This window comes from Haemaphysalis longicornis, unplaced genomic scaffold, assembly GCF_048455015.1.
Source record: "Haemaphysalis longicornis isolate Haplotype H1 unplaced genomic scaffold, Haemaphysalis longicornis Haplotype H1 scaffold_4, whole genome shotgun sequence".
In the NCBI taxonomy this organism is placed as follows: domain Eukaryota; kingdom Metazoa; phylum Arthropoda; class Arachnida; order Ixodida; family Ixodidae; genus Haemaphysalis; species Haemaphysalis longicornis.
Window position 1 is genome coordinate 28500538 of NW_027526361.1, and position 19369 is coordinate 28519906.

The 19369-nt window shown below is 48.7% G+C and overlaps 1 protein-coding gene across 4 annotated transcripts in view; it reads right to left on the reverse strand.

The window, feature by feature from the left end:
• LOC144178407 (nuclear factor related to kappa-B-binding protein) overlaps nt 1-19369 on the reverse strand; it is a 35211-nt gene that overhangs the window by 14999 nt on the left and 843 nt on the right. For 3 of the 4 annotated variants that reach the window (XM_077706240.1, XM_077706239.1, XM_077706238.1), the window contains exons 2-11: nt 17939-18112; nt 17684-17739; nt 16314-16381; nt 15341-15468; nt 13648-13840; nt 13401-13538; nt 6463-6566; nt 3547-3634; nt 1079-1512; nt 30-156 (exon numbers count right to left, since the gene is read on the reverse strand). In XM_077706240.1, coding sequence (XP_077562366.1) covers nt 30-156; nt 1079-1512; nt 3547-3634; nt 6463-6566; nt 13401-13538; nt 13648-13840; nt 15341-15468; nt 16314-16381; nt 17684-17739; nt 17939-18112 — 1510 coding nt within the window. Of the gene's footprint in view, nt 1-29; nt 157-1078; nt 1513-3546; nt 3635-6462; nt 6567-13400; nt 13539-13647; nt 13841-15340; nt 15469-16313; nt 16382-17683; nt 17740-17938; nt 18113-18554; nt 18794-19369 lie in introns of those variants that run through there. The other variant, XM_077706241.1, reaches the window with a different exon arrangement.

Sequence of the window (19369 nt, forward strand, 5' to 3'; positions counted from 1 at the left end):
GAATCAACAAAAAACGGTGCACCGCTCACCTATGTAATCGCCCGCGAGAAAGCGCAGCGCTGAGGAGACCATGTCGGCCCAGCTGTCTCGCCGAGCGAACCAGTCCACCTGCTGGGCCCCTGGCGTGTGGCTCCACGCTTTCACCCGCTCTTCGAGCTGCTCGCAAGACACGGCACCCGTGAGCCCCCATGTTCCACTGAATTCAGTCTAGCTGGCACCTAACACTTGCAGTTTCCCACAGACTGTCTGTTCTAAATTTCCACTGTTCTGGTCACTGTTCTGGACAACAACCACAAACTTCTCTCCTCTCATTTCTTACAAGTGGTGCCACAACTTGCACTGACCTTGCTCTGTCTGGTACTGCAAACAGCAGTGAAACGCTACAATAGTGGCCACTGAAGCTTATTCAAATCAACCCCACGGTGGCAGTGGAGCTTGTTCGCATCACCTAGGTTGGAACTGCTAAGTTAATCTCTATTATCGCATGCCCTCCACCCTCATTTGTTATTCCCAGTGCTCAAGGTAAAAGAGCCTTCAGTGCACAAACACACCTAAATGCATCAATGATGCTACCCATCACCAACACAAACAGTTTTAAGTGCAAACCCCCACCTACACATTTGCAGCAGTTGCTTTTATCTCCAATGCTAGAATAGCTGCTTGGCTAATGTGTATAGCACTTGAGCACTGCACAGCGCTAACACACTTCCAACATTCAGTGCTAATGGTGCATTACGGAAGAAAATCCAGAGTTAATTCCGCTTTGAAAAGAATTCATCTCAAAACATAATATACGATGACTACAAGATAAAATGCTGATCCTGAAGGACATGAATTACTATCACCTGCTATGCTTTTCGCCTTACCCACCCTGTCACCACAAAGGGTACACTGAGTGAAAGAAAGTTGAAGTGTAGAGAGTTCACGAAGTTACGTAAGGACAAACTTTTCAGTAGAGGCCAGCACTCTACCATAAAAATTTTACCCTTGCAGCCGTTTCTCTTTAAATCTTGCTTCCACAAGAGGTCAGTCCCCACCAGCCCTACGGCCCCCCTCCCTTCTCTCCCCTCCGGCTTGCCTTGGCTGCGGACAGCTTCTGCTCGGGCGTCTCGTTGAACAGGTCCCGCAGCAGGGCAAAGAAGCACGAGGGCTGCTGCAGGGCGGGCGGCTGGGGTGGGCTCGCTGGAGGCGGAGGGGGCCCACGTCTTTGGCACGGCGGCGGTTGCTGCTGCTGCTGCTGCTGCTCGGGGGCTGCTGCCACCGGCGTTGCTGCCGCCACCGGAGGCGGAGGAGGTGCAGGAGGGCCCTCCTCCTCCTCCTCCTCCTCGTCTTCCTCGTCCTCCTCTTCGTCCTCCTCTTCCGAGTCGGGGGCTGCCGGCAGTAGCTCCTGAGGCGCACTGCAAACGGCAGCCGGGGGCGACGGGGCAGCCACCATCGGTGTCGGAGGTGGGCTGCTGACCACGGGCACTGGCAGGCACCCCGTGACCCGGGGCCGCTTCGGTCGCACCTCCTCTGCACAGAGGGGAGACGCACGTCATCACAGCTGGCCGGAGGAATCGTGGGGGCCACTGCCACTGCCACTGGTTCACCACTCTAAAAATGAGTTAGGGGGTAAAAATAAAACTTCTCCCATTCACCTCCAGCTTTCTGTACACCAACATGTCAGCTTTACCAGATGTTCTGAACAGCACAGGCCCCACACTCCTGTGTTCCCTCAAACAGCAGACCGCACTATACGTGTTGTGAGAGAGATAGAATGGTCTTTAATGGCACCGGCGAGGCTAGCCTGGCAAAGGCGCCTAGCTTGCCACACCATATGTATGAGGGGAAAAGAAATTGATGAAGTGAAGGTGATGGTGACTATGATGACAATGATGCGCTCACTAATGACCTGCGCACTAGTGGAAGGTTGCCTTAAATCTCAAAATTTTCATTACAGGACACGATGCAGGCCCGGCCCTTGTAAAAAATTTGACCTTATGTATGTCACATACCCCTCCCACATCAACTCTCTTCCACTCCATGTATCCTCCACGGTGGCTCAGTGGCCAGAGCCAAGGGCAGAGCAAACTGTTGACGAGTTTTAAAGGGGCACTGACACAAAAATTTTGCATCTTGTTTTTTTTGTTGCGATAAGTAACTAGTGACCTACCTATAACCTGTAGAAACCTCATTTGCTTCAGCGTGAGACGGTTGTTTAATTACAGGCATTTTCGATGCGGCCAGTCGCAGTTTCGGTTTCAGCGAGTGCCGCGAAACGATGGATTTTGTGGATTTTGTGTGAAAAAAGCTGACCACATGACCGTCGGAGGGATATCACAAAGCAGAGCCGCCGTAGCACTGTCGAATCCGCATCGACGGCAGTTTCTGCGAATGCCCCTACATACTGATCTCGTGAGGCGCTCAATTAAAAAGCGACCGTGGATGTGACGCAGGCGCTGCGAGTGCAAATGCTACCGCGGCTAAAGAACGACGCGCGACGCTCGAGACGGTGGGTGGCAAGACGCGCGCTGGGAGCAGCCGGCCGGTCTGCCTACAGGTCCGCCTACAGATGTGTTCGGCTTAGCACTGCGGCGGATATTCGAGTGCCGCTCTCGTAAGCGGTGCAAATGACAATTTTTAATGCAAGCCGCCATCGCATCATTAATTCCTTTTTCATGTAAGCCACCATGGTCGGGACTTGGGGACAATTTCGTGCAGCGGTAACAAGCTTATCACTCGAGCTACCTGCGCCGGCCTGGGCCACTTCGCGGCCGTGGCCGCCGCCTGCACAGCGACCGTGCGGCTAGCTAAGTGGGCTTTTCGTGCCTCCGGCGCGTTTTCGCATCCAATGGTAATAAACAGTAATAGAAACAGAGTGCCTGGAATCGCTGTAGAACTTTGGTTGCGGCCAGCTGCCCGATGAGCTTACGAAATCACGGCGCCTCCGCCGCCAACGATCGGGTCGTTCGTTCTCGAGAGCAGAAGCTCCGCCCTCCGGCCCTCCGATTGGAGCGGCAAGCCGGGCGAGCCGGCGAAAAACGCCGGCAGTGCGGAAGCGGCAAACACAAACTCGTGACGTGTTTAGATGTTGTTTATTTACACAATATCCTCGGGATGTCGATTGCGCGTGGTCCTCTGCTGGCTGCTCGGTTGGGTTTCGCGCACTTTAAAATTGATTTTAAATATGCTCTAGGCTGTATTTGCCGCTGATATTTTGCAGATGATGTGTATGTGTTCCCACCAATCTATCTCCGAAGTTATCTCGCCTTCAAACTTTTTTGTCAGTGCCCCTTTAAGCTGCAGCATAAGTTTCATATGAATCTCTTCTATGCTATTACCATACCGTTCTTGACGATGGGGATTTTATCTTGATCCTCACATCCTGTGTTCTCATTAATCCTTCCAAAATAAAAATGACACCAGAATCTTTTTGCTGGATTTCTATAGACTGTTGCAAAGACAGTCAACTGCTGCTGCCCCTGGTGCTGCTCAAAGCCACCAGTGGATCATCTGTGATGAGTGCAGCCTCAGAAGAGCCTCAGGAAAAAGCGACTCGTGACTCACGTGGTCGCAGTTGAGGCCGGCGCGACAGGTTTGTTCGGCTGATCACTTCTTCCAAGGTGACGGAGGAGGTGTCCAGGTCAGCAGTGTCCTGCAACGCAACGCCACCTGTCAGCACACAGTCCTTCTCGCCTCTTGGAGTGCAGCCTGCCATTGTGGAGACCCAAGTGCCGAGTTGAGCCAGCCAGTAATGCATTGCAGGAGGACAGTGCCACAACCGTGATTTGTATCCTTGCCACACCTCCTTGGCCCCATCATCTGCATATACTATCTGGGAATCGTGGAGAACCGCGTCCCACATTCCCGAGCCAGTGTGCGCTTCAGGGAGAGAAGCAATGCTCCGAAAACCGGTCGGGTGCGTCGCAAGTTCAGCGGTACCCGAGAGATGGCACCACCGTTCCGCGCGCTGGTGGCGCGAACGTGTGCACGCAAAAGAGAGCCTGACACCCGTGCTCGCCAGATACATCTACCCAACGCTATACAACACGGACCGTTGCATCATCTGCAAGACTGCCCCGCTACGACAGCGCACATCCTCAACGATTGCACTCACCTACAAACACACTCTGAAGCACAAGAATTGCCACCAAAAGTGCGAGAAGCCATCACCTCCTCAGACTACAACACCCAAATCCAGGCCGTCCGGCAGGTGGAGGAAGCCCTGACCCGACAGTGGGAAGGACCTGCGGTGGCGCAAGCCATTACGGGCTCGACCCGCCCGGGATCGGGGCCGACCCCCACGGCTTAATTCACTCTGCCGTACACGCAATAAAGTTTCTCTCTCTCTCTCTCTCGGAGAGCCAGTCTAGGTAAGATCGGTGGAACAGCGCGGCCGTGGCGCACCATGTATTTCAGGTGCGGACTGTTGTTGTCACGCGCCGTGAGTGCCTGACTCCCATTCTTGACGCTCACCGGATACAATGACTCATGAATGCCGTTGAGCTTTGTGCTCGCATGCTTTGGGAATTCCCAAATAAACGGCTGTGCTTCGGCATCACTGTCTACTGTGCTCTCGTATTGGCAAACCTCGCTGGGCTGCCATAGGTGTGGGGGTCCACGTGGTTGACATACCGGGAGCTGGCGTGGTGGCCTACGCCGGAGTAATGGCTAGGTCGCCCCCAAGAACCCCACATATTCCACAACTAGTACAAATTTACAGATTGGCAACTTTAAATGGGTTTAAGCCATGCATGGCAATTGCATCGGGACCTTTTAAAGCAGGTTTTCTGCATTTGCAGTTTCTGAAACAGAGAAGAGCCAACCACTGACTATGTTTTGAAATACTTCACATTTTGCTGGCATTTTTCACAAGGCACCCCCCCCCCCCCTTCCTCTTTTTTTTGTGAAACAAAAAAATTCCGTTGTTGTGAAAATTAAGCGTTACAGCGCTTCAAATTACTTGCAATACATAGTTAAAAAACTGGACCACCAAGATGAGAAACCAAGAAAACATTCTTGCAACACAGCCAGGTGCCCTCCTTAAACCCCCCCCCCCCAAAAAAAAAATTCAGGGAAGCTTGCACTCATGCGCAAGACACAAGTGGCAAAGCTGATGTAGGTGAGTTTTGCCCGACACATAGTTAAGTTTCAGTATCACTGGTTATTCGCACAGTTGCGGTGTTAGTAATCGTCGTTATATGCATCGAAGAGGTCGTCGTCTTCTTTGTGGCGAGTGGTGGATGCAAAGTCATCCTCAGCATTGCAGACTTCTAGCAGCTCTCCATCATTAACTCAAGGCAGGGTTCGTACAGGCTTGAAAAGCAAAAATTCAAGGGTTTTCAAGTACTTTCAAGGACCAGAAAACACATTTTCAAGGTCCCCATCTAATGTTTTATATGGGATTATTTATAACTTTTCCAACACAATGCAAAAGTTTTTTATTGCACAATACCTAAGCACATTAGTGCACATTTAGATAGCTGCTAACGGGTCCGTAAATGCTTCCCCAGCTTTCTTTTTTATTTCATGGCTGGTATTTAGAGGTTTTTCTTTTTCCTTTGTGTTTGCTGAGGCTGTTTGATTTTAAAACTTAGTTAATGCTGCCTGCATCTCCTCCTTTGTCAGCAAGAGTATCAGCTAAAATTAAATCCGCAAGTGTTGCTGCAAGGCAGGATGAACAATGTACATGTCCACCATTTGCACGAAAAAGCAAACGCAGATGGAGCGTATGAGGCACAGGAAACATGCAAGGAGCATGCGTCCACAGACTATATGGCAGATGCAAGATAGAGAACAGAAGCTGGCTTTCACTGGATTGTATCGTGACATGGATTGGATTGACAAGTGTCTGCTCCCACAAAACTTGTAATTTCACGCAATACACTGAAACTTGATTGTTACAATGTTTCTTTACATTTGCTAGCACCTAAAATCCACGACAAACACTTTGAATTCTTGTGAAAAGACAGGGCCATTGATTCTCTCCGGAAAAATCAAGGGTTTTCAAGGACCATTTAAAAATTCCAGGACTTTCCAGGCCTTGAAATTGACACTTCTAAATTCAAGGGTTTTCAAGGTTTTCAAGGACCTGTGCGAACCCTGCAAGGCAGCGGCGACGGGATGTGAAGTCATCTCGGGAAGGAGCGGCACACTCGTAGCCATGTCTCCAGCTATCCATAATGGCTTCTAGAGAATGTGGCAGCTGCGGTGACCCCTCCCAAGCAGGATGTCTTTTCATCTTTAGCATTAGTGCTGGAGGTTTTTCTGTTTACGTGTGCGGTTAACAAGGCTGGTTTTTGTTTTTGCTAAAGCTACTGCGCGCACCGAGGACGCTTGGCGTGGTCGCAGCGAGGCAAGCGCTCACGAGCGCCCAGCATTTTCTTGGTATTTTTTTTTTGTGCAACGACGAACTTATGGCCAGTAACAGCAGCTCTGCTGTTAAAAGGCAGACTGCCACGTGTATGGCTCGGAAGCACTCACCAGGCCAGCCAGCCTTTTCTGCCGATGTTGCAGCAACATGTCTCGAAACCGCTCGTCTGTGATTTCGGACAGGGTGAGACATTTGCTCAGGAAGCGCCCCGAACCTGCGGAACAAAATCAAGCCTTTCTGTCAGTCCAACCCAAACACATACATGAAAATTAAATTTACTTAGTGCTAAAAAAGAGCTGAAAGAGCATTACTAGAAATATCAAGCAACTGGATAAAAGAGGGCTAGCTGGACAGCGTGTACCTTTCATTACAGGCAGGCTTTCTTTTTATAGATGATATTCGCATAAAAGTTTAACGGGCTATTTCTTCTCTCGGCAGCATGAAAAACTGCCATAACAATGTCCACTGTGTCTGCGCATGCACCCGTATCTCACAGAAAAAAAAAAAAAAAAGCAGGCTCCAGATTCCATCGCCTGCGCCATAAACGCCACATTCTCGGCTATGGCATTAGCAGATATGAATACTCGCAGTGACATTGTGTGGTGATGCTCTACTTGCCCTAGAGAACTCCGCATCCGCCCTGGAAATGGAGCTACGATTGCAATAGGCAGCGGCACAACGCATGAAATGCCTCCACTGCAGCGTGGTTATCTGGGAACACGGATACGGGCTTGAGCACCGAGCTTCGCCCACAGAAGTCAATCAGTACGAAAGCCTAATAATGCTTCTGAAGAAATTGTGAATGTTCACACGCATGTCGGTTGAGATACGCAGCAGCGCAGCAGTGCGTGAATCTATCAGCAAGCGGCCGAAAAGGAAGGCGCTCCCCAACAGATGAGCAATCTGTGGCCGGTACCAAAACACGGCAGCTGGCAATCGGCTGGTCTGTGCCCACGAATTCACTCGTACCTTGCGACAGGTAGGTTGTAAGATGCTGCACGAAACAGAAGTTAACGTCGAGGTAATGCTTTCGAGCTCGGAGGGACGGCCCTATGCAAGCGCCGCCATACGGGAGCCTGCGCGTCCCCATTGCTAAGGCAACACACTTGGTTGCCAGCATGCAAACCACGGCAATGAACCTATAGGCACCGGTCACTGCCCAGAGGGCGCGACGAATAAAGTACACCCAGCGCCACCACGCGGAAGCTTGAGCTAACTTTGGGTCGGTGAGAGCCAGACGGCGGGCGCACGTTCATATATTCGGCACCTCTCGGTTGTTTGTTTTTGTGATTCTGCGATTGTTTTTGAAAGGTGTCTCGTGCTTAAAAACTGCTCTGACAAATAGTTTCCCCATGTCTCAAGTGCTTCTGTGTGATTTCCGAACAATTACGGGGCTGAACTACTACTGTCGGCCTCGCGTGCGCGAGAAGTTAAAGATTGTACGTGTGGGCCGTGAAAGAAATTGACAGGACAGACATCGTTGCGAAGTCCCATTCTCAGCAAGGGAAGCTTATTTACAACGCCAATTCAGGTCAGTGTTAATTTTTTCTTGTTTTACAGCCTAATAAAATGACCCCAGCGTATACAACGGCGCTCCACGACAGAAGTGTGTTTGTGTTGTTTCCTCTGTTCGACAACCACACTGCAGTTACTTTTCTGGTTGCCCTTCTTCAGCTCGGTTGGTGTTGTAACTAATTAACAACGGATTTCCAACGTTATTAGCTGATAACAAAGTAAACACAGCTCACACAGGTGGAAATCTGCTGCGGAGCTGCGGTTGTCTTTACGAGAATTCCGTTTAGTTTCGGCTTCTATCTTGTGAGTAACGTTAGAGTCCTCTTAGCGGCTAATTCTGATACAGATTGTTCAGGCCGTCCAGAATTCCCCAAAAATGTATTTCCTCCTCCTCCCCATCCTCCGCTTAAACAATAGTAACCTCAACTTTCAGAGTACGCAAAACGCATTGCAGCGCGAGTGAATGCAACCTTGCCTTTAATAGCTTGCCACGCTCTCCCTTGGAATGCGTGGCCGAACTCTGTACACTTCAGGGAACAAAGTAGGGCAGTAAGAGGGATGCGTATTGACCGTCTTGACATTGCTTTTGGCATCACCCACGAAGTGCTGTGAGCATATTCTTGTGCCGCGTTTTGGCATCTGTTCGGTGCCATGAATATCGCTAAAAAAGGTTACCGCTGATAAAACAACAGTGGCGGAAGCCGTAATACCTTGTGTTATGCAAATACTACGATGGCATGCAGTTCATCGCAGCTCCCGATGTGTATGGAACACTGGAAGCAAATGTTTTAGTTTTATGGCCCTTCGTGTCTGCGCTGCGCATAAAGAGTCATCGTACTCATAATTTTACTCCTTCCACGGACAAAAAATGTAACGGCTTTCTTACTGATGAAATCCATTTCTTGCGCCGCTTATTCTCCAGGGCTGTCCAAGAAACCTGTACAGAACGATGGCAGGCTGCCTTTCGCGATTGTGGCAGTCCTTCATGCAGCAGTAGTGGCGCGGCCACTAATTGTTTCCTGCAGCATTTTGATCCCTTCGGACCCTACAACTTGCAATTATAACTACCTTTCTTAAAAAACTTCCGCCCCACAACGCCAAACCGCACGCAGCGCGCGTTTTTACGTGCGCTGAACGGCCGGGTCGCGACATCCACCGACCCAGAGTTGCTAAGCGGCGGCGAGAGATGGCGCTGCAGTCGCGCGCAAACTTCAGCGTCCGGTGCCTATACGCCTCGAGCGCGGCCTGTAGGGGCGCCACTGAAATCCCCCTAGCGGCCCGTTTCGAAAGCAGGCGCGGGAGTCCCCGGCCCGCTCCCCCCTGTCGCCGTTGCTTTTGGGGCTCGTTCAAGACAGCGATTTACCGTTTGTCCGCGTTCTAAATACCGAATAACGTGGAGCAGGCACTCTGTTTGCAAGCGTGGTGTGTTCACGGGAGTATAAATGTTTATGACGCGATCTTAGTGAGATGTATATGAGCGCCGGGCGTGTGTCACAGGCCGGCGTCCCGAAGCCAGCATTTGCATGCAGCTGATTGCAATTCCGCTGCCCTGAAATTTAGTGGCAGTGTCTCCGTAAGCAGTGTTTCCTCCGATGGTCATGTAGCGGCCATACACACTATGATGTAAATTGACTTTGTGCACTTAGAAAATCCAGCGGAGCACTCACACGTGACAGCACGCAAGTTACGCCTGCCAATATCAGAAATCAGATATTCATCAGTACCATGAACAAGCCAATGCGGCATAAATTTCACAAACATTGTACCAAAGAAGTACGATGGATAATGCAAAATTACACTCCGGAGTCAGTACACGACGACAAATTTAATGCTGTGTCGTCTTGTCCCGAGGTGAGCGCTCGCAAAGATTCATCTGTTACATTTATCCTCCGCAGAAGCGCGAAGATGGGCTTATAGAGTAATCCGCGTCCGTGACCAAACTCTTCTTCGAAACATCGTCGTATGACACAGGGAGACTGCAGAATCTAGCATAAACCGAGACTCTTATCAGATACGACACTCTTCCAACGAGCCCGTGTGTACGAGATTTCGGCGCACGTTAAAGATCCCCAGGTGGTCAAAATTAATCCGGAGCCCTCCACTACGGCGCGCCTCATCGCCTGCGCTGCGTCGGCGCGTTAAACCCTGCAATCAATCACTCAAGTCTTCCAACGACACCTCGTATCGCTTGTGAACTGCATACCCTGTATTCTTCAAAAAATGCGTCCGCCGAGTGATCAGCCGTTCGTTGAAGGCGAAAAACAAACGAATAGTGAACACGCAGCTTGTGTGTGTGATTACTAAAACGTTCATTCGTTGATTTCGTTCCGCATTTGTAAACAACGATAGTTGAGCGTCCTCCTCCTCACCCCCCCCCCCCATGTCTAGCGAAAGAGTGCATTTCACATCTAGTTGGTCTGATGAATACTACCTTGCTCAAACAAACGTCTTTAGCATTTCAGAGGCTCGGTTTTTTTTTTTTTTCATTCCCGTACGACTATTCTATTTATTCCCGACTTGCAGACCATTCATTTTCCCGTGGTTTCATTAACTTATACCTTGGTGCTTGCTATAAAGCTTGATTGGGCACATATTTGACAACGCACGGCCTTCGAGTGTACTTAACATTTTCGCGTGGCTTATACTCCCATAAAAGGCACAAGTTTTTGTCAGCTATTGGGTTATCACATCCCCGAAACATATTTTTCTACGACGTACATATTCGAAGCAAAGCCGCATTTGTTGTCTGCGCTGCAAAACGAATCAACCTCTTACAGTGCCAATATCAGGTCTAAACGAGGCGACAATAAATAAATTCACTTGTGCTGACGTGTTCGAAGGTGACAGCGGTGATATGCTGCTGCCGTCACCGACGCCCGCAAGAGCGGCCATGAAGCGCGCAGAACCGCCTCCCCGGGCAGCTCTTGTTGGCGTTAGAGCGTTCTACCAAGACGCAGCTGTTTTTTTTTAAGTGCCCTAACGTGCAGTTTGCTTACAGACGTCACCATAACAAGTTGTTTAGTGCGCGGAAAGGCAAAGAGAAGCGAAAAAGAACCAAAACACTGCATGACCACCTATCAGCCACGCAGCGCTAATCCCGCAAACGCCGCGGAGAAGCGGCAGCAGGCGGCGCAGCGATCGCGAATCTCGAGGCGTATAAAAGTATTGGTAAGTGCCTTTACAGACTGCCTCACTGACTACTACTAAGTAGTGCATGCACATTCAAAGTGAGAAAGAAAAAGCAACTAAACATTTCCAAGAAAGTATTTTCTTGATACCAACATTGTGGCGAGACAACCTCGATAAAAATGAGAAACTCCAGTTACAGTTAACTAAAAGCCTTCCAGTGGCCCGAGCAGCGACTGCTTTAAATGTTTCACCAAGGCCCCTTACACACAGGAAAAAAAAACTTCACCACCCCTTTGTAAAGAGAGAAGCGTGAAAGCTTTCTGACACCAAACCTTCGCTACAAGGGCGTTGCTGAAGATGCACCCAGTCGATCGTCAAACCTCCAAAGGCCCAAATCGCGAATGAAGAACGATTTTTCGCGCACTAAGTAAAAGCGTCTACGAAAGATCTAAATTTATGCACCAATACGTGGTTTTTGAGATAAACGTATACTACATTGCACTCCTTCTTCATGATCGATGCGTGTACAGTTGAACCCCTTTATAAGAGAAACGTACCGGGGAGCAGTTTCTGTCTCTTATAAGCAGGCAACCATGTTTTCACTTACTAATCAGACCCTAGTTCAACGTGGGCACCGTATGACTAAAATAAGCTCAAAAGAATGCTACAGCATGTTGCAAAAGATTCATTCTAATTTATGTTGGGCCCCCAGAATTTATGAAACAGTTCTGAATCTGTTTGCTTCATGACTGTATTTACAGCGTTTTTTTACAACCGATTCTACAAGCTTTCTTTCCTTTCGCTGTTTGTGGAAGATGAATCGTAGATGTTGAGTTCATAAGCCTGATGAATAGCCAGAGCGCACGATGAATAGCCAGAGCGCACAGCTTCTTCCGCTGTGTGCTCAGGCTATTCATAACGCTTGCAGGACTCAACATCTGCGATGCTTCTTGATAGGGAGCTACGCGAGTGGGAGAGCCCGCATGTGTGGTCGCGCTTCAAGGGATGGCAGTAAGCTTCAAACACTTCTGTAAGTTTCATTTCCATTGGCAGGGCTTCTCATTGTCATTTCATAGCTGACTGAACCACCGTGTGTTTGCTGAAGTTTTAATAAATAGCGACTGCAGGCGTCTGTCCGTCTGTCTACTTCCTGTGTTTCCACAACGGAAGTAACTGCAATTAGTGACTGGTGGCACTGCATCTGAAGTTAAAATGTCTGTTACAAGCGAGATTAAAGTTGAAGGATGACTTGTCCCTTATAACCAACTGTCTTCTACATCCGATGTCTGTTATAAAAGAGGCAATTTAATGGGAAAGATAGGGCAGCCAACCATGTGGGTGAATGGTGTCTCTTATACCCATTTGTCTCTTACATCCATGCCTCTTATAACGAGGTTCAACTGTATTGCCTTATCTAGAACTGTTCCTTTTCCGTGATTTTCGAGTAACCGTTTTGACACTATTTTTTGATTGACCAGCTGGTCTACGGGGAAATGCATTTGTTTTTTGACAGGGCACCATCGGTCCCACTAAGGAAGCTTTGACTTAAAAAGAACAAAAAAAGAAGCGCCATAGCAGAGACAGTGCTCTGCCCAACTACTGGTGTTTGGGCACCAGCTCTCAGCTTACCCACGGCAAGATTTCAGTGGCTGGCCATGATGCTCCGCTCTTGGTCGGGTGATTTAATGAAGAAAATGCAGGTGTAGTACTTATAACTCGGCTACAGCAGACGTTCGATTAAGAGGGCCCCTCCACGACGAGTAAATATATATAGCTCATAAAAAAGGATCCTGGCTATTAGGTGGAGTTATAGAGTTACAAAGCCTGACATTTTGGCCCGGGATTGGCCTTTCTTAGAGATAAAAGATGTACAATGCACAAGTGTTTAAAACAAATTCCTCACACAGGCACGGGAGGGAGGGGGAGGAAAGTGTGTGCCCAAAGTGTAGTCACCAGCAAAAAAAATTAAAGGCAAAGAAAAAAAGGGGGAGGTGGTGACGGTAAGAAAGGAAGCTGGGACGGGACAGAAAGGGCCAATATCTGAACGCAAAAAGAGAGAGGCGCACAATATGGCACTGCAAGGGTATTTGTGGGTGGCTTGTACAGAACCCATGGTACAGCACTTTCTTTGTGCTCAGACAGTACCCGGCCCGGACTGCCGTTTGTGTCATTGTAAAACTTTCTAGTTCACTGTCCCTCTGTTATCTTTCCTGTTCCAAACATGCCTCGGATCCACAATCCTTGCTGCCCGGAAAAAACCCAGAGTGAGGTTACAACCTTCACAGTGCGATGCTTCTCATGGTTTCCTGGACAGCCCAATGTGCCTCGGACAACTCTCAGGTGGAAGGGTGCCCAAAGCCGGAGAAGTGAGGCGGGGTAATCAAACGGGGGGCCGCCCACTCACTGGTGTCGCACCGGTGTGGACCCTGGGGCCCAGCAGACAGCGTGGATGGAACCCGACTCAAATCGGGGCTCAGGGCGCTCTCGAAGTGGTGCACCTGCCGGCGGAACTTGCGCAGGAGCTTGGGCGGGCCACCCCCTTCTGCAGGCAAAGAGGGGCACTGCACCCGCACGCTCGCACTGTCACGCACAAATACAAGCTGCTGGCCCTGGCCTGTACCTTGGACTGACAGGGTGCCCCGTGACCCTACCTGGGCAGAGGTCGTCCTCGTCCGAGGTGCGTGGCTCCCCGAGGCGATCCCGCAGCTCCTGCAGCTCGGTACAGTAGCGCCAGCGGGCACGCTGGGCCAGGGGCACCTGCCTGCCCCCAGTGGCCACAGCCCCTGGTCGAGGGATAGTGCCACCGCCCCAGGGACCCCAGTGCAGGCTGGCATCCAGGAGCCGCTGCACCAAGCATCGGGCATTTACCAATCAGAAACAGCACCCGGCTGGGCCCGCACACCATCAGCTGACTAGCTGACCAGGGCCCATGCTTGCTGCTCATCCCCCACCCGTCCTCAGATCACCGTGGCAGAGCCAGGGCCTTCACACTTTGCACAGGCTCAGTAGTAGTCCTGTTTCCTAGTTTGGTCCACTATTTCCAATTCATGGGTACTGAGGGTAAATCTAGAACCATTACACTGTCCCAATGCATTTGCAGCTTCTTGCACAAGATGAAATGCTTAAACAGCACACGAGGTACCGATGACAGCGGCAACATCAAAAGGCAGCGCACATTGCTTTGTTCTCCAGCACACCCATTGGTGGATCTACAATGTTTCTGAAGGGTAGGATGAACTCAGTGCCTCTCATGAGGCCAGCTGGGCCTGAAGAAGAGCATCAATCCATGGTCTCTCCTGCTGCGCACAGGGCTACACACTGTGCCAGTTTAAAGGCACGAACCACCGTTTTTGGTTGCGTACACGTTCTTTAGCTCGTATGAAAGCCAGCGTTTTATATAGTGGAGTAGCCACAGGCACTTTATAAACAAATTGGCGGAAATAATTTCAATTTGCCACTAAACTTTCCGAAATCTGAAGGGTGGCGGTTCGTAGTGTAGAAACTTGACACTACGATGTGTGTCCCGGTCACATGACCAGCGAACCTTGCAGCTACTGAAACTGCTGAAATATTCAATCACTTCTTGAAAACCTTTTAACATAACTATTTGTATAAGTTTAAATTGTATATGTATTTTTAAACATTTTTTTTTTTTGAAGAAACACTGCCCGCCGGTGCTGGGTTGCTCTCAGTGTGGCTAACTGAACCTCCATGCCCAGAATCAATGGCAGCGGTCAGTAAACAGACCCAAAGAAGGAGCTTTGATGATTCTGCCTACATAAGGGGCATTCCTTCTGCTGAAATATTCGTTTTCAGTTTTAAAAAATGCCAACAGCAACTTAAAAAAAAGGGGGGGGGGGGGGTGCGCTCGGAGATAAAATCAAACTGCCGACCTCCATAACATGAAGCCAGCATCCTACCTATCGTCCATCTCAAAAGATGGCGTTGTCGTGCAGAGTACACTAGTGATTGAAAAAAACACAAAGGAATAAGACAGGCTGCAATTCACAATTTTTTTAGCTGGGGACAAGTTTTTAAATACCACTTTTCCTTTTGCATGCAGACAAAAGTATGCTGCCGCGCTATTGTATGTCATGGTTGTCAGCATTACTTTTGGGAGGACACATACGGCTTTTAGATCCAAAAATTTCGATTTAAAAAGCTCTAACACGTTATCAGCAAAACCGTGTCACGTTACACGCTCTTTTAAGGGATGCACTTTCATTTGGGATAGAGAACATATACTCGACAAAAATAGGTTGTCTGTCCCTTTAACTCTTGTTGTACGGGTTCGGTACCGCAGTGTGGTCAACTCAGAAAGGGCCCTTGGGCCAGGAGACTTGCCTTGCGCGAGATGAGGATCTCCTGCAGCAGGCGGCAATGGTAGCGGCGCTGGTGCAGCCGGTAGTCCCGGTAGCTGGCCTTGCGCACCAGGGACGCTGTTCTCGCTATGTCCGGTACCAGCAGGCCATCTGCACACCACGCATCCACACATCTCACAGCCACAGTGGCCACGAACCCCAACACAGTTTCTTCGCTCCATTTCAGAATTTTGGTAAAAGGAGCCAGAGGACCACCAGTCTACTCTGCCTCACAGGAGTTCCATTAACAAAATCAAACAACCCTGAACCGAGGGCCGCATTTCAGCTGCAATTTGTTGGAGTGATGCCCAAGTTCCACAGTCAGACACTTCCATTCAAATGTGCACAAAGCTTTCACACCAAACACCTTGAAAGCTCACCAAAGTAGGAGAAAATGGCAGTGAGCGAGCCACAGTGCATTTTTTTATTAAGTTGAAAGCACAAGTAACGGCCTTAGCTACGACAGCCTTGCATGGCCTAGCATGTGTTTGTAGATGTTGAGAAGGGTTCACACGCTAGCCAATTAGCTTCACCTTGCATTTGAAGTTGTACACAGTGGCCTTGGGAGAAGTTTTTTTTTCTTGAACCTGAACAACTAAACTTGTGCTTTTGCACTTCCCTGCTTTGTGATCGCACTCAACAGAAAATCGACAATTGACACAAAAACGTAAAATCAACAAAAAAGACAAATTAACCAATAGTGTTTGACCCATCTGTTACCATTTTTATTTTCGCACAGTGACAACTGTATCATGAATCTACAGTGGCTGACCAAACTCTTCACCTTACTCTAGATTGTTGATTTACAGAGCCTTTGACCATTTCCTGCCTCACTCCAAGCTCTTTGCTGTTCCCTCGACAAGCTGAGCCGGGAACGTTGCCACTTCAGCACATTTCAACTTACAAAGTGGGTGAGCCTGCACGCACCAGCAGCAGGTTTCAGGCGGGGAACTCACCCCTGAGTCGCTGGAAGAAGAAGTGGATAGGGTTGCCAAACTTGAAGTTGCACCCGCTGAACAACCGCCTGCAAAAGCCACAAAGAAGAGCCCCGTTTTTCCACTGGCCGCCCTTTCTGCCAACATGCAGCTGCCACAGGCCGGGTGTCGCATGTTCGGCATGCAATCTCAGCAACCAAAGGCTATTGCAGCAATACAGAGGGCCGCCAAAGGTGTTGCAAAGAGCAGAAACTAGGTGTTCAAACACAAACTTCATGATGCTCAGCTTAAGTTTCCTCTTTTCCTGCAAGCAGCTATAGGTCGGAAGTCACTGTTGCATGATTTACCTGAAGCTACATCATTTCCTTTGACCCTGGCCAACTGATCTGAGGTTTCATGCCCCAACGTCCCCCATCTTCTTGTTGATAATATTTTAAATTTGTTCTCCCCTTAGAAGGATCATTAAGACAGCATACTGCTTCACTCCATTCAAAAGAGTGTCTCACTAAATAACGCTTATGCCAATTTTAAGCAATAAAAGGTGGCAACTCGCTGGCTATTTTTGCAAACTTGACATGCTATGTCATTACCTACTTTTTCTGACTGGCTGATGCCAATAAATGTAAGAGCAAATTAAATAGGAATTTTAGATTTCAAAAATAAGCTAATTGCAGCTAAAATTCAATATAACAATATTTTTCAGTGATAAATTCCCAAAAATCTGCAACGTATAGGAGCCTAAAATGATTTCTAGGAGAACACAAGTGCCAAGGATGATTCGCCATCTCCGAGTAGTGGCTCTCTTAACCCAGCGGTTAAAATTTAAAGAAATTAAGGTATTGCACACCCCATTTTTATCAGCAGAGCGATCCGTGAGGGTTCAGGTGGGCTCAACTTGTCCAGTTCTAATTGGTTTGTCCCAAGCAAGGATAAAATTCCACGGCTACGCCGCACTGAGTGCCTGTTGTTGGCTGCGCCCCCACAAACGTCACAGAGTCCTTGGCGCATCATAATATGATAGTGCAAGTGAGTTATTTGAAACTGCCTCTTTGGAAGTAGTTCCTCGGCGATGGCAGCAATGTTTCTTATTGAACAGAACTGAAGGTTGATACAAGCTTTTCCATCTTTCAAATGAATCAAAGTTTGACCCTGTATTCACGGTTCCTTTGACCTTCACTTTAAAAATTGCCTTGAGTGGCTATCTCCTCTTCCCTGAGGATACAAGTTGACCTTTTTTTTTCAAGCTTGCCTGTACTGTTGCACTCCGAACCACGCTATACTAGAGAGAAGCCACAGAACACTTTGCAGCAATTTAGTTATTGGCTTCAGTGAGAACAGAGGATGCTCTGCTGTGTGTGACGCAGTATGTCCACTAAGAAAGGCCAACTCACTGCAGGGTCTCCACTTTTTCCTCCTTGTCATTCTCACCAAAGTTGGGCAGGAACTCCTACAAAAACAAACAACAAAAAAACGAAGTTTGAGAGTCACCAGACCTTCAAAGTAGGGCATGAGGCTTAGTTTCTTCTAAAACGGTGCCACCTGTATCGTCAAGATCTGGAAACAAATGCGAGCCCCAATCTGCCAGTATGCTGGCTTTGTACGAGAAGCACACAGTGCCAATGGGCTCCCGACGCAGCGGCACGCACCATGAGGCGCAGCTTGTGCTGCTCGGAGAGGACGTTGTTCCAGGTGTCGATGCTGAGGACGGCCCGCAGCAGGGCCTCCTGCTCGCACAGCGCCTGGGGCAGCTGCACCACCGTGGTGCCCAGCAGACAGCGCTCCATTGGCTCCCCACCATGGTGGCCACCACCACCTGCCGCCTGCACCATTCGTGGCACCCATTACACACAGGGCGAGGAGAAGGAGCAGATAAAGTCACCCCCAAATAAAGAAGCAACACCCCCAATATTGCCAAAGTCAAAATCACAGGGGTTGGTCTTCTCTAAAAGATAGAGCACACTGTAACCATATTTCACGTTTTTTTTTGGATTCACAACTTGTTGCTTGCCTGGAATAGTGACCTTGCATCAGAGTCAGTAAAATTATTCTTGAATTCCCAGCACAACAAACAACGACAAGAGGGAGAACAATACACACTGGCACTCAGCACCTGTGTGTGTCGCTCCCTCTTTTCCTTGCTTGTGCTGCAAATTCAAGAATATGGAAAACCAACGAAAAACCAAAGTTGATGCCTGTGTGTCTCACGCCTCTAGTATCCTTGTTATTCCGCTGCAAATGAAAGAATATGGAAAACCAACTCACTCGAGCATCAACGTTGACAATAAAAATGGAATTTTCTAATTAGTAAAAAGCTTTACTAGCATGCTTTAAACAGTGCCTGTTACACTGCCACCACTACAACACCCGAATGGCACTTTTTCTCGCAATTCGAGAAATTAACACTTCCTTGACGAAGCTAAATGAGGTTGTTTGATTTATGTAATCCCCTGTAAGATTCAAACAGTGTGAGACACACACATGATAGAGAGCAAAATAATCAACATGCTAGCTATGTTACAGACTTACAGACTCCACTTGCCAGTTGCCTCGTGTCATTCATTTGATGAAATGAGAAAACTAACCTATCCCTCAAAACGACTGGTTTAACTCAACCAAAATCGCTTAAAGACAACAAAATTGTCAGGAGTGCTGCAAGGTTGTTGAAAGAGAACTACGCTACATTTAAATTCGGCAATTGAGCATTTCAAACAAGTGAATGAGAACACTACACACTGACATTCCAAACAGATAAGGATGAGAGTTAGTATGACTAGTTGCCAAATGTGCCTGCCACGAAGGCACCCAGAAGGTGATGCACTGGATGGGATATATTGATAGAATTCAGAGGGTGATACCGTTCCGTAGTTATGTGCAACATCCTGGCCATGAAATGCGAAAACTTCCTGCAGCCATGGTTGCAAGACGGCTAGATGAAATGCGTGGGCAGAAGCCAACTGGTCACAATAACTGGCGAATGTCGTTAAACTGTAATACTTCAGGCTCGATGGGAGCAGCCCTACGTCCACAGGAAGAGACAGGCTCTTGCCAGTGGAGCCTAAGGGCCTCTAGAAGCATCT